Source organism: Oncorhynchus masou, chromosome 7 (genome assembly GCF_036934945.1).
Source record: "Oncorhynchus masou masou isolate Uvic2021 chromosome 7, UVic_Omas_1.1, whole genome shotgun sequence".
In the NCBI taxonomy this organism is placed as follows: domain Eukaryota; kingdom Metazoa; phylum Chordata; class Actinopteri; order Salmoniformes; family Salmonidae; genus Oncorhynchus; species Oncorhynchus masou.
This window is the reverse complement of record NC_088218.1, coordinates 22941882-22956369: the sequence shown is the minus strand read 5'-3', so window position 1 is coordinate 22956369 and position 14488 is coordinate 22941882. Positions and strand designations below refer to the sequence as shown.

At 45.4% G+C, this 14488-nt stretch overlaps 1 protein-coding gene across 2 annotated transcripts in view; it reads left to right on the top strand.

The window, feature by feature from the left end:
* Positions 1–14488, top strand: part of LOC135543517 (lymphocyte antigen 75-like) — a 45159-nt gene that overhangs the window by 6443 nt on the left and 24228 nt on the right. For both annotated transcript variants that reach the window (XM_064970848.1, XM_064970847.1), the window contains exons 3-16: positions 103–276; positions 2212–2373; positions 3246–3365; positions 5080–5220; positions 5532–5908; positions 6310–6414; positions 6617–6705; positions 6969–7138; positions 7321–7520; positions 7749–7891; positions 8463–8541; positions 8631–8702; positions 9467–9590; positions 10859–10894. In XM_064970848.1, coding sequence (XP_064826920.1) covers positions 103–276; positions 2212–2373; positions 3246–3365; positions 5080–5220; positions 5532–5908; positions 6310–6414; positions 6617–6705; positions 6969–7138; positions 7321–7520; positions 7749–7891; positions 8463–8541; positions 8631–8702; positions 9467–9590; positions 10859–10894 — 1992 coding nt within the window. The remainder of the gene's footprint in view (positions 1–102; positions 277–2211; positions 2374–3245; positions 3366–5079; positions 5221–5531; positions 5909–6309; positions 6415–6616; positions 6706–6968; positions 7139–7320; positions 7521–7748; positions 7892–8462; positions 8542–8630; positions 8703–9466; positions 9591–10858; positions 10895–14488) is intronic.

Below are 14488 nucleotides of genomic sequence, written 5' to 3'. Positions count from 1 at the left end.
TAGATATGTCCAGATTGAATACTGCCTCCAATATTCCTAATAAACTCATTTGAAATGGGTGCCATGGGATTCATTCTAATTATTTTTCTCCTCTACCCAAAGTTGTCCACACCACCAATGGGACGTCGACCGGGGAGCCCTGTGAGTTTCCCTTCCACTACAACGGCAGCTGGTTCCACGAGTGCCTCCCCGACGACCAATCACCTGGACTATACTGGTGTTCCACAACCTCCGACTTTGACGCTGACAAAATAATGGGATATTGTTTAAAACATGGTACGTTTATAGACACAAATCATGATTCTGGAATCAATCTACTACTTGTCTTCTTGTACCGTTTCCCTTCACATATAATGATTACTGGAACTAGTACTAGTAGAGAACACATTCTTATTTTCAATGACGGCCTAGGAACGGTGGGTTAACTGCCTTGTTCAGGGGCAGAACAACAGATTTTTTACCTTGTCAGCTCTGGGATTCAATCTTGCAACCTTACAGTTGACTAGTCCAACACTCTAACCACTTGATTACATTGCACTCCACGAGGAGACTGCCTGTTACGCGAATGCAGTAGAAGCCAAGATAAGTTGCTAGGTAGCATTAAACTTATCTTATAAATCAATCATAATCACTAGTTAACTACACATGGTTGATGATATTACTAGTTTATCTAGTGTGTCCTGCGTTGCATATAATCGATGCGGTGCGTATTCGTGACAAAGGACAGTCGTTGCTTATGGTGTACCTAACCATAAACATCATTGCCTTTCTTAAAATCAATACACAGAAGTATACATTTTTAAACCTGCATATTTAGCTAAAAGAAATCCAGGTTAGCAGGCAATATTAACCAAGTGAAATTGTGTCACTTCTCTTGCTTTCATTGCACGCAGAGTCAGTGTATATGCAACAGTTTGGGCCACCTAATTTGCCAGAAGTTTACGTAATTATGACATAACATTGAAGGTTGTTCAATGTAACAAGAATATTTAGACTTATGGATGCCACCCGTTAGATAAAATACGTAATGGTTCCGTATTTCACTGAAAGAATAAACGTCTTGTTTTCGAAATGATAGTTTCCGGATTCGACCATATTAATGACCTAAAGCTCATATTTCTGTGTGTTATTATGTTATAACTAAGTCTATGATTTGATAGATCAGTCTGCCTGAGCGATGGTAGGCACCAGCAGGCTCGTAAGTATTCATTCAAACAGCACTTTAGTGCGTTTTGCCAGCAGCTCTTCACTGTGCTTCAAGCATTGAGCTGTTTATGACTTCAAGCCTATCAACTCCCGAGATGAGGCTGGTGTAACCGAGGTGAAATGGCTAGCAAGTTAGCGGTGTGCACGCTAATAGCTTTTCAGACATCACTCGCTCGGAGACTTGGAGTGGTTGTTCCCCTTGCTCTGTATGGGTAAATCTGCTTCGAGGGTGTATGTTATCGATGTGTTCCTGGTTCGAGCCCAGGTAGGAGCGAGGAGAGGGACAGAAGCTATACTGTTACACTGGCAATACTAAAGTACCTATAAGAACATCCAATAGTCAAAGGTATATGAAATACAAATGGTATAGAGAGAAATAGTCCTATAATAACCTCAACCTAAAACTTCTTACCTGGGAATATTGAAGACTCATGTTAAAAGGAACCACCAACTTTCATATGTTCTCATGTTCTGGGCAAGGAACTTAAACATTAGCTTTCTTACATGGCACATATTGCACTGTTACTTTCTTCTCCAACACTTAGTTTTTTTACATTATTTAAACCAAATTGAACATGTTTCATTATTTATTTGAGGCTAAATTTATTTTATTGATGTATTATATTAAGTTAAAGTAAGTGTTCATTCAGTATTGTTGTAATTGTCATTATTACAAATACATTTTTTTTAAATCGTCCTATTAATCGGTGTCTGCTTTGTTTGGTCCTCCAATAAATCGGTATTGGTATCGGCGTTGAAAAATCATAATCTGTCGACCTCTAGTTCAGACACTGTTTTTATTTGGCATATGTTTGACGATAAGTTTTCCTGAAATATGGAACGATACATTTGTCTGTTGGATGCTAGTTGAGAAATGCTGGAGCAAAACAATGTGTTCAGCGGTATTGTTGGATACGCACAAAACCCTCGACATATACACACACACACACATACACACACACATACTACCTCAATTCTGAAACCCCTCTCTGATCTCTCTCACAGAGGAAGGCTGCAAGGCCCTGTTTGATGGCCCTGAGGAGGGACCCTGTTATGAGTTTGTGTCCCAGGTCGCGGTGACATGGCAGGAAGCGCTGGACTCTTGTCGCAGCCAGGGAGCTGACCTGCTCAGCGTCTCCAGCTCAGAGGACCAAGCCTTCCCCATCTGTAAGACTGCCTTCCACTATAGTGGCTGTCTATGGCCTCATTCAAACAAAACAAACATCCCAAACCTGTATTACAGGAAGAGTAATATGAATCATGTACTGCAAAGATGCAATACTTGGAACTACTCGGCACATACTACTTACTTGGAATTAATTGGGGCTACAGTACTTGGGACTACAACTACTTGGCACATACTACTTACTTGGAAGTAATTGGGGCTACAGTACTTGGGACTACAACTACTTGGCACAAAAATAGTATTGTAGTGTAGGAGTTTATAGTGTAGTATTTGTGCCTGTACTTTCAGGATTAGACACACTGGAATTACACTCTCAATTGTTTAGAAACAAAAATACATACATATCACGAGTCATTGTCAGTTTTCATACTTTCACTTCAGTTTTGGCAGCAGCTGCGGTTTGAGCGGGCGCACGCACCCACACCCTCAGAGAAAGAGAGCAGCCACAGCTCTTTCTCTATGACTGTTCCTTCACCACACAGGAAAGGAAAGTCTTTGTGTGCACTGCAGGATGGTGCACTTTGCAGATGTTATTTGATCTCATTGGATTACAGAGAGGGAGATTTATACAAGGAAGCTTTTAGAGGAGAGACACTGCACAGCAAGCACAACTGTTATTGTTCAGAGCCATCACCATCTATCATTATTACACTATTATCCCAGGTTAGAAGACATATAAGGAACCTATTTCCCTGACTGTTAAGAGGGGGTAAAACATAGCTATTTTTTTATTGACTAATTGCCGATATGATATATGCCCTCAAGGTCAGTAAAAATGAAGATTCCGTCATTTACTTTGTAGCTAGATTAGCTTGTCTAATCTTGTCTCGTCTCTGTTCTGTGTGGACTGAAGTGGACGTGGCCCATAACAGCAGGCCAGACAGGATGTGGATCGGCCTACACCAGCTGGACTCGTCTCAGGGCTGGCAGTGGTCAGACGGCTCACCCCTCAACGACGTGCGCTGGGACGACGGTGAGGACGTCAGCATGGTACTTTGTACAACTGTGGTACAACTATGTAATAACCATGGTACAACTATGGTACATATATGGTACTATGGTACATATACATGTATAGCAATGTCACAACTAGGTTACAACTATTTATAGTACAACGATATAGCCGTGGCACATATACTGTATAGTACATGCATTGGTTGGTACGGTATGCCACAATCATACCACCCTACTGCCTGGCACCCATCTCATTCTCCAGCCTGTGTCACAATGCCACCAGGGAAACACAGAGGCCAGTGTTGTGTTGTGAGCAGGCAGGCAGGGTTGTTGTGACTGAATGCAGCACTGCACAGGGACAGGCAGTGTGTGTGCTTGAGGACTGTCGTGAACGAGCTTGAACAACAAGTCAACTTGCCTGAATGGGCCTCTGTATATAACCATTAGCACGTGGCCTAGTCAAAAGGAGTGCACTGTATATGGGAATAGGCTGCCATTTGGGGCGACTGCTGTGTCAGAGTGGTGATGACGTCATTATCACGGTTCATGTTTCGAAGTAACAATGTTTATTACAACAACAGGAGCAAAGGTGCAGGATGACAGGCAGGGTCAGGTCAGGCAGAGGTCGATAATTCAGAATAGTGGGGTAAAGGTACAAGACTGCAGGCAGGGTCAGGTCAGGCAGAGGTTGGTAATCCAGAATAGTGGGGTAAAGGTACAAGACGGCCGTCAGGGTCAGGTCAGGAAGAGGTTGGTAATCCAGAATAGTGGGGTAAAGGTACAAGACGGCAGGCAGGGTCAGGTCAGGTGAGGCAGAGGTCGATAATCCAGAATAGTGGGGTAAAGGTACAAGACTGCAGGCAGGGTCTGGTCAGGCAGAGGTCGATAATCCAGAATAGTGGGGTAAAGGTACAAGACGGCAGGCAGGGTCAGGTCAGGTCAGGCAGAGGTCGATAATCCAGAATAGTGGGGTAAAGGTACAAGACTGCAGGCAGGGTCAGGTCAGGCAGAGGTTGGTAATCCAGAATAGTGGGGTAAAGGTACAAGACGGCAGTCAGGGTCAGGTCAGGCAGAGGTTGGTAATCCAGAATAGTGGGGTAAAGGTACAAGACTGCAGGCAGGGTCAGGTCAGGCAGAGTTTGGTAATCCAGAATAGTGGGGTAAAGGTACAAGACGGCCGTCAGGGTCAGGTCAGGCAGAGGTTGGTTATCCAGAATAGTGGGGTAAAGGTACAAGACGGCCGTCAGGGTCAGGTCAGGCATAGGTTGGTAATCCAGAATAGTGGGGTAAAGGTACAAGACGGCAGGCAGGGTCAGGTCAGGCAGAGGGGTCACTAGAAAAACTAGAAAACAGGAATTAAGACAAGACAGGAGAAAACTGGCAACAGAGAACACAGGTATAAATACACAAGGGCGTGACAGTCACTGTCCTTCCTCAGAGCCCTTTGACCTCTCTGGGTTGTGTTTTTGTCAACCCTCAGTACCGAGGAGTTTACTACAAAGCAGTATCAATGAGCAAGCCTGCTAACTTTGATAAACAAACAGAAATAACTACTGATTTGCTGGTTCATTAGGAAAGCTAAACTAAGAGTGTGTGTGTGTGTGTGTGTGTGTGTGTGTGTGTGTGTGTGTGTGTGTGTGTGTGTGTGTGTGTGTGTGTGTGTGTGTGTGTGTGTGTGTGTGTGTGTGTGTGTGTGTGTGTGTGTGTGTGTGTGTGTGTGTGTGTGTGTGTAGGGATGCTACACACATCGATCCTTAGGGAGTCAGACTGTGGATTCATGAATTCGAAAAACTACTACGAGAGTGAGATCTGCGATAAAAAACTTCCCTACATCTGTAAGAAAAACGTCAACGTCACCCAGTCGGTAGCAACAGGTGAGAGTCGACCAGTTTATCACATTAATAGGGAAGGTCTTACTCTTTTATCCTCCAATTAGATACTCTGTATTTCTGTCCTCTGCCAAAGAGATTTATGTAGCACTTTTCCAAGGTGCTGAAGCACTTTACATTTGAAGGCCATCCTAGATTTGCAACTCAATTCAACTGTATTTTTCCCTCTGTTTTTTATCTTTAGAGTGCTCTTCCAAGTGCTCAAATGTTTGATTTACATGTCAGGCCATCCTAGCCTTTTAACTCACACAATATTATTTCTATCTATCTTTTCTTGATCTTGTTTTTCTCTGCAGAGCCTTTGGTGTATAAATCCACCATATGTGACGAGGGCTGGGCCCCTTGGAACATGTTCTGTTACAAGCTGGTGACGGATGAACCAAAGATGTTTGATCAGGCCGAAAATTACTGTAAGACCATCGGAGGAGGCCTGGTCAGTCTACACAGCCTGGACAGCATGGAGATGATCAGCACTCAGTTCCATGCAGGTACACCGCACACTCAGGGAAACCAATCACGGGATGTGTTGGGTGTGTGGATCGGTCTGAACGGGACGGGGAACCCAGCCATCCTTAGCTGGGTTGACGAGACACCTGTCTCCTTCACCTACTGGGACAGGAATCATCCTATCCAACCCTCAGGACACTCTCACTGTGTCTACTACTTTGGAGAGGTGTGTGTGTGTGTGTGTGTGTGTGTGTGTGTGTGTGTGTGTGTGTGTGTGTGTGTGTGTGTGTGTGTGTGTGTGTGTGTGTGTGTGTGTGTGTGTGTGTGTGTGTGTGTGTGTGTGTGTGTGTGTGTGTGTGTGTGTGTGTGTGTGTGTGTGTGTGTAATCATTATGCAAGATGGTTTAGCCTACAACAGATCTTGCTTGTTTACTTCTGGATATGTTTCAACAATAACATGCTTTGACAGGCTAGCCATTTGCTAAGAAATAGGCATTGCTCACTTCATTTCATCAACATGACATTGTACTCATAGCAGACCTTATATGTTGGGCATTTACAACCCCTATAGGAAGTCTATGTACGGTATCTCTCGACCCATGCCTTTATCTCCTTTTTCTGTTTCCAGTCTCATGGCTGGAGGGTTGGGAGCTGTACCCAGGAGCTGCCTTTCATGTGTCAGAAGAAAGGAGAGGTGAACGAGTCTTCTACGACAGGATGCCCTCCTGAAGGGGTAAGCATTGTTCCCCAGCCCCAACCTCCTCTTCCCAGGACACGCTGTACCTTGTCAAGCTCTTTTGATTGATTTAATTTGTTTAATTTATTCTTTTGTTTTCTGAGGACAAACAACAAATGGCATCTAGCTGTAGGGTAACAGTTCAATGATTATTGATTTCATTTATTCGTTTTGTTTACATCTCTTCACCTTCCTGAAGGACTGGAGGAGACATGGGAACTCGTGCTACAAAGTGGACTCTAAAGAAGTGTCGTTCAGGGACAGGTGTGACCTCACCATAAACAACAGGTACAGCCATTCCTAGTTTTCTCTTTCATTCCTCCTTTTAGCTCTGTATTGTCCAGTCACTGTAAAGTCAACGCTGTATTTCAGAGAAATTGCCTTGGAAGGGTGCCAAAACCCAACAGCATTCCACATCAACTCTCAACATTCAGTGCGGTCTCACTAATTGTCTTGTTCCCTCTTGCAAAGTCTAAAGTAGTGCACTATATAGGGAATAGGGTGCCATTTAGGACGCAAGGCTCAATCGTTCTTCAATGTGTTCTCCACAGGTTTGAGCAGGCCTTCATCAATAGACTCCTTGCAGAAGAGATCAACGTAAAGAGACAGTATTTCTGGACGGGCCTCCAGGACATAAAGACTTCAGGGGAGTACCAGTGGGTCGCTCAGGATGGCTCGGAAACCAACGTCACATACACCAACTGGGGCGTGTTTGAACCAGGTTAGTCCCGACTGAGAAGTATTCTGTAATTGGATGAGGGTTTAACCTTGTTGGGGTTTCAGTGGTCAGAAGTGGAGAGAAACGAGTGATTGGTGTGCCTGAGTTACGTGTGTGTCTGTGTGTGTTACATATGTGTGTATGCGAGTTGCTTACGTGTGTGTCTGTGTGTGTGTGTGTTTCAGCCCTAGCAGGGGGCTGTGCAGTGATGTCCACAGCCAATCCTCTGGGTAAATGGATGGTAAAGAACTGCACCATGTTTAAAGCTGGCTCCATCTGTAAGAGAGACATCGCCGCTCCACAGCCCCTAGAGCCTGAGCCTGACCCTAACCTCCCCTGTCCCGATGGATGGACATCCAGGCCTGGCATTTCCTACTGCTACAAGGTATGTGTAGGCTTGTGTGTGTCCTTGAAATGAATTGAGGCAGATTCAGTTTACTTCACTCAGCAGTGTCCCCTCGATGCGCCTTAGTGACCGTGTTGGTTTAAGTTACTGTGTCGTTGCACATTGAGGTCTCATGGTGACCCGATTGCGGTATGTTAGTGTGTTATAACAACATTACCGTAGGGTCTTGGTGTGTTAGTATTGGTAACCATGGCAATGCGGTGCCAGGTGTTCCACGAGGAGAGGCTGAGTCGTAAGCGGTCCTGGGAGGAGGCAGAGAGGTTCTGTGAGGCCCTGGGGGCCCATCTTCCCAGCTTCAACCACCCACAGGAGATGAAAGCCCTACACTATGTTATGAGAGACTCCATCAGGTAGGGGCCCTTGCATGCACACACACACACACGCTGCACCTACCACTTGCGCATATGCTCACATGCACGCACACACGTCATTCTTTTAATCTCAGCGATAACACAAACTCAATAGTCAAACTGGTCTAGCCACCTCAACTAAACAATGTGAATGTATGTTTATAGTCACATTCCAACAACAGCAACTTAATGCCAGCTTTATGCAGTACACACCACACTGCCATATCACTCGTAGGTCAGAGCTTACACACCGCTCTTGTTCCCACCACTGTAACTGTCCCCAACACCCAACACAGTTACCACACACATCTGTGTTTTCAAATTCACACAGGATCATCGTCTTTATGCTGATTCCAGTCTAAAGTAACATGTATGGTTCATACCAGGACACACCCTGTTTGTCCTGCAATGCTCTGCAGGGGGAAGGTGCATTCACTAGCAACAATATACTTAAGACACTGGAAGATTGTTTAAACACTGCCTTTTGAGCACACAAAAATTATAATAAACCCCCCAAAAAGATGTGAGAATGAATTGTTTGTTAACAGTGTTTGTGTCCTGTCTGTCCCAGTGATGACCGGTTCTTCTGGGTGGGGCTGAACAGGAGAAACCCAGCTGCTGGTTCCTGGGAGTGGAGCGACAACAGGCCTGTGAGTAGAGGACAAAAACATTGTACCTCTTGTGTGTAACTATAATAAGTAACCATTATTATAATATACATGTTGTGATTCATCCGAAGGTGTCCATGACCATTTTCCCCCAAGAGTTCCACGAGGATGACGAGTACAACCGGGGCTGCACAGCCTTTAAGGTGGGTTGGTTCAGATACTGGAATACAGCCGCAACACTGCAGAGCAGCTGCTGGTGGGCGGTCGTGGCAGTTGTCACTACTTAAACCCGCCCTCATTCTGTGTCCATGTCAGCTTCCTCCTACATCACATGCTCCATTTCACTACATCTTTTGCACTGTCATTATCATCAGGGCCAGGAGTTTTACTACCTATAAAAGCCACTGGCTCCAGGGTACAGAAACATGTTGGCGATGAATATCTGTCTACAGTTGTCATATTGATTTTATTTATTTGTCCATTATTTTACCAGGTAAGTTCTCATTTGCAGCAACGACCTGGGGAATAGTTACAGGGGAGAGGAAGGGGGTGAATTAGCCAATCGTAAACTGGGGATTATTAGGTGACCGTGATGGTTTGAGGGCCAGATTGGGAATTTAGCCAGGACACCAGGTTTAACACCCCTACTCTTACAATAAGTGTCATGGGATCTTTTTAATGACCTCAGCGAGACAGGACACCCGTTTAACTTCCCTTCCCGAAAGACAGCACCCTACACAGGGCAGTGTCCCCAATCACTGCCATGGGGCATTGGGATATTTTTTAGACCAGAGGAAAGAGTGCCTCCTACTGGCCCTCCAACACCACTTCCAGCAGCATCTGGTCTCCCATCCAGGGACTGACCAGGACCAACCCTGCTTAGCTTCAGAAGCAAGCCAGCAGTGGTATGCTGAAATGGTTTGTAGTCTTGAAACAAATGTCTCTTTCTCTCTCTCTCTTTAACCAGACACTGAAAGGAACCTTAAAGAGTTTTTTTGTCTTCCTGATGCATGAATTCCCTCCTCTGCCGTTCTACGCCACCCCATTCCACTGTGACGTCAGGCTGGAGTGGGTCTGTCAGATCCCCCGTGGTAACCACACACACACACACACACACACACACACACACACACACACACACACACACACACACACACACACGTCAGGCTGGAGTGGGTCTGCCAGATCCCCAGTGGTAACCACACACACACACACACACACACACACACACACACACACACACACACACACACACACACACACACACACACACACACACACACACACACACACTGTGACGTCAGGCTGGAGTGGGTCTGCCATATCTCCAGTGGTAACCACACACACACACACACACACACACACACACACACACACACACACACACACACACACACACACACACACACACACACACACACACACACACACACACACACACACGTCAGGCTGGAGTGGGTCTGCCAGATCCCCAGTGGTAACCACACACACACACACACACACACACACACACACACACACACACACACACACACACACACACACACACACACACACACACACTGTGACGTCAGGCTGGAGTGGGTCTGCCATATCTCCAGTGGTACCACACACACACACACACACACACACACACACACACACACACACACACACACACACACACACTGTGACGTCAGGCTGGAGTGGGTCTGTCAGATCCCCCATGGTAACCACACACACACACACTCACTGTGACGTCAGGCTGGAGTGGGTCTGTCAGATCCCCCGTGGTAACCACAGACACAAACACACACACACACACACTCACTGTGACGTCAGGCTGGAGTGGGTCTGTCAGATCCCCCGTGGTAACCACACACACACACACACACACACACACACACACACACTCACTGTGACGTCAGGATGGAGTGGGTCTGCCAGATCCCCAGTGGTAACCACACACACACACACACACACACACACACACACACACACACACACACACACACACACACACACACACACACACACACACACACACACACACACACACACACACACACACACACACACACACACTCACTGTGACGTCAGGCTGGAGTGGGTCTGCCAGATCCCCAGTGGTAACCACACACACACACTGGCCACGTGATTGTAAACCTGTCCTAGCTCCTCCTTAGTTTCAATTCAAAAGTGTCTCTTGTGTAGTGTCTGAACGTGAACCGGTTGGCCAACATAAACAGTCCTCTGTCCATTTTTACAAGAAACCCTAATTTAGGAGTCAGAGTTTGGGGAAATGTTTGGTGACCTTTACACGTTCAATCTTGCATTCTCATAGTTGAAAATAACTGTTTGTTTGTTCATTTTGAAATAGGAAAAACTCCAGAGAACCCAGAGTGGTACAATCCTGGTAAGTCAATCAAATTTCAATTAAATGTATTTATAAAGCCCTTTTTACATCAGCCGACAAAGAGCTATACAGAAACCCAGCCTAAAACCCCAAACAGCAAGCAATGCAGATGTAGAAACCAAGAGAGGAACCAGACTCTGAGGGGTGGCCAGTCCTCTTCTGGCTGTGCCGAGTGGAGATTATAACAGAATACGGCCAAGATGTTCAAGGGTTCATAGATGACCATTAGGGTCAAATAATAATAATCAGTGGTTGTAGAGGGTGCAACAGGTCAGTACCTCAGGATTAAATGTCACTTGGCTTTTCAAATCCGATCATTCAGAGTTAGAGACAGCAGGTGCAGTAGAGAGAGTCGAAAACAGCAGGTCTGGGACAGGGTAGCACGTCCGGTGAACAGGTCAGGGTTCCATAGCCGCAGGAATCTGGAGCAGCAGCACGGCCAGGTAGACAGGGGACAGCGAGGAGTCATCAGGCCAGGTAGTCCTGGGGCATGGTCCTAGGGCTCAGGTTCTCAGAGAGAATTAGAGGGAGCATACTTAAATTCACACAGGACACCGGATAAGATAAATACTCCAGATATAACAGACTGATCCTAGCCTCCCGACACAAACTATTGCAGCATAAATACTGGAGGCTGAGACAGGAAGGGTCGGGAGACACTGTGGCCCCGTCCGACGATGCACTCGGACAGGGCCAACCAGGCAGGATATAACCCCACCCACTTTGCCAAAGCACAGCCCCCACACCACTAGAGGGATATCTTCAACCACCAACTTACTACCCTGAGACAAGGCAGAGTATAGCCCACGAAGATCAAACCCACGGCACGAACCAGAGGGGTGCGCCAACCCGGACAGGAAGATCACATCAATGACTCAACTGACGTCCCTTCTAGGGACGGCATGGAAGAGCAACAGGAAGTCAGAGACTCAGCTGCCGAAATAGGGTTAGAGGCAGAGAATCCCAGTGGAGAGAGGGGAACCGGCCAGGCAGAGACAGCAAGGGTGGTTCGTCGCTCCAGTGCCTTTCCGTTCACCTTCACACCCCTGGGCCAGACTACACTCAATCATACAGTGCCTTGCAAAAGTATTCACCCCCCTTGGCATTTTTCCTGTTTTGTTGCATTACAACCTGTAATTTAAATAGATTTTTATTTGGATTTCATGTAATGGACATACACAAAATATGTATTCACCCCCTTTGCTATGAAGCCAGTAAATAAGATCTGGTACAACCAAATACCTTCAGGAGTCACATAATTAGTTAAATAAAGTCCACCTGTGTGCAATCTAAGTGTCACATGATCTGTCACATGATTTCAGTATGTATACTATACACCTGTTCTGAAAGGCCCCAGAGTCTGCAACACCACCAAGCAAGGGGCACCACCAAGCAAGGGGCACCATGAAGACCAAGGAGCTCTACAAACAGGTCAGGGACAAAGTTGTGGAGAAGTACAGATCAGGTTTGGGTTATAAAAAAATATCAGAAACTTTGAACATCCCACGGAGCACCATTAAATCCATTAATAAAAAATGGAAAGAATATGGCACCACAACAAACCTGCAAACCCAACACCTCTCATCACCCAGAGAACATCATCTCCACAGTGAAGCATGGTGGTGGCAGCGTCATGCAGTGTGTATGTTTTTCATCGGCAGGGACTGGGAAACTGGTCAGAATTGAAGGAATGATGGATGGTGCTAAATACATGGAAACCTGTTTCAGTCTTCAAGAGATTTGAGACTGGGACGGAGGTTCACCTTCCAGCAGGACAATGACCCTAAGCATACTGCTAAAGCAACACTCAAGTTGGGGAAGGGGAAACATTTAAATGTCTTGGAATGGCCTAGTCAAAGCCCAGACCTCAATTCAATTGATAATCTGTGGTATGATTTAAAGATTGCGGTACACCAGCGGAACCCATCCAACTTGAAGGAGCTGGAGCAGTTTTGCCTTGAAGAATGGGCAAAAAATCCCAGTGGCTAGATATGCCAAGCTTATAGACATTTCCCAAGAGACTTACAGCTGTAATTGCTGCAAAAGGTGGCTCTACAAAGTATTGTTTCACAATAAAAAAATATTTAGCATCTTCAAAGTGGTAGGCATGTTGTGTAAATCAAATGATAGAACCCCCCCCCCCCAATATATTTTAATTCTAGCTTGTAAGGCAACAAAATAGGAAAAATGACGGGGGGGGGGTGAATACTCTTGCAAGCCACTGTAGAAACTACTGAAGGGATGAGTCTTCAATGAACACTTAAAAGTTGAGACCGAGTCTGTGTCTCTCACATGGATAGGCAGACCATTCCATAAAAATGGAGCTCTATAGGAGGAAGCCCTGCCTCCAGCTGTTTTTTTTTTGAAATTCTAGGGACAATAAGGAGGCCTGCGTCTTGTGACCATAGCATACGTGTAGGTATGTACGGGGGGACCAAATCGGAAAGATGGGTATGAGCAAGCCCATGTTGTCATGCATAGGTGTAATAGGTGGCAGGGAAGTCAGGCGCAGGAGAGTCAAATGGAGTGTAAAATGGAGTCTTTTAATAAAGTCCACGGAGTATGCTCCATAACACAAAGTACATAACAAACAAACAAACATGGGTACAAGGACCCGACGCGCACCTATAAAACAAACACACTACACTGACAATAAAACAATCTCTGACAAAGACATGAGGGGAAACAGAGGGTTATATACACAACAGGTAATGAATGGGATTGAAAACAGGTGTGTGGGAAGACAAGACAAAACCAATGGAAAATGAAAAAAAGGATCAATGATGGCTAGAAGACCGGTGACGTCGAACGCCGAGCACCGCCCGAACAAGGAGAGGCAACGACTTCGGCAGAAGTCGTGACACATGTAATGCTTTGTAGGTTAGCAGTAAAACCTTGAAATCAGCCATAGCCTTAACAGGAAGCCAGTGTAGAGAGGCTAACACTGGAGTAATATGATACAATTTTGGGGTTCTAGTCAAGATTCTAGCAGCCGTGTTTAGTAACTAATTTGAAGTGTATTTATTTATCCGGGTAGCCGGAAAGTAGTCATTGCAGTAGTCTAACCTAGAAGTGACAAAATAATGGATACATTTTTCTGCATAGTTTTTGGACAGAAAGTTTCTGATTTTTGCAATGTTACGTAGATGGAAAAAAGCTGGCCTTGAAACAGTCTTGATATGTTCTTCAAAAGAGAGATCAGGGTCCAGAGTAACACCGAGGTCCTTCACAGTTTTATTTGAGACGACTGTACAACCATCAAGATTAATTGTCAGATCCAACAGAAGATGTCTTTGTTTCTTGGGACCTAGAACTAGCATCTCTGTTTTGTCCGAGTTTAAAAGTAAAACATTTGCCGCCATCCACTTCATTTATGTATGAATCACAGGCTTCCAGGGAGGGCAATTTTGGAGTTTCACCATGTTTCATCAAAATGTACAGTTGTGTATTGTCCGCATAGCAGTGAAAGTTAACATTATGTTTCCGAATTAGAACACCAAGAGGTAAAATATATAGTGAAAACAATAGTGGTCCTAAAACGGAACCTTGAGGAACACCGAAATATACAATTGATTTGTCAGAGAACAAACCATC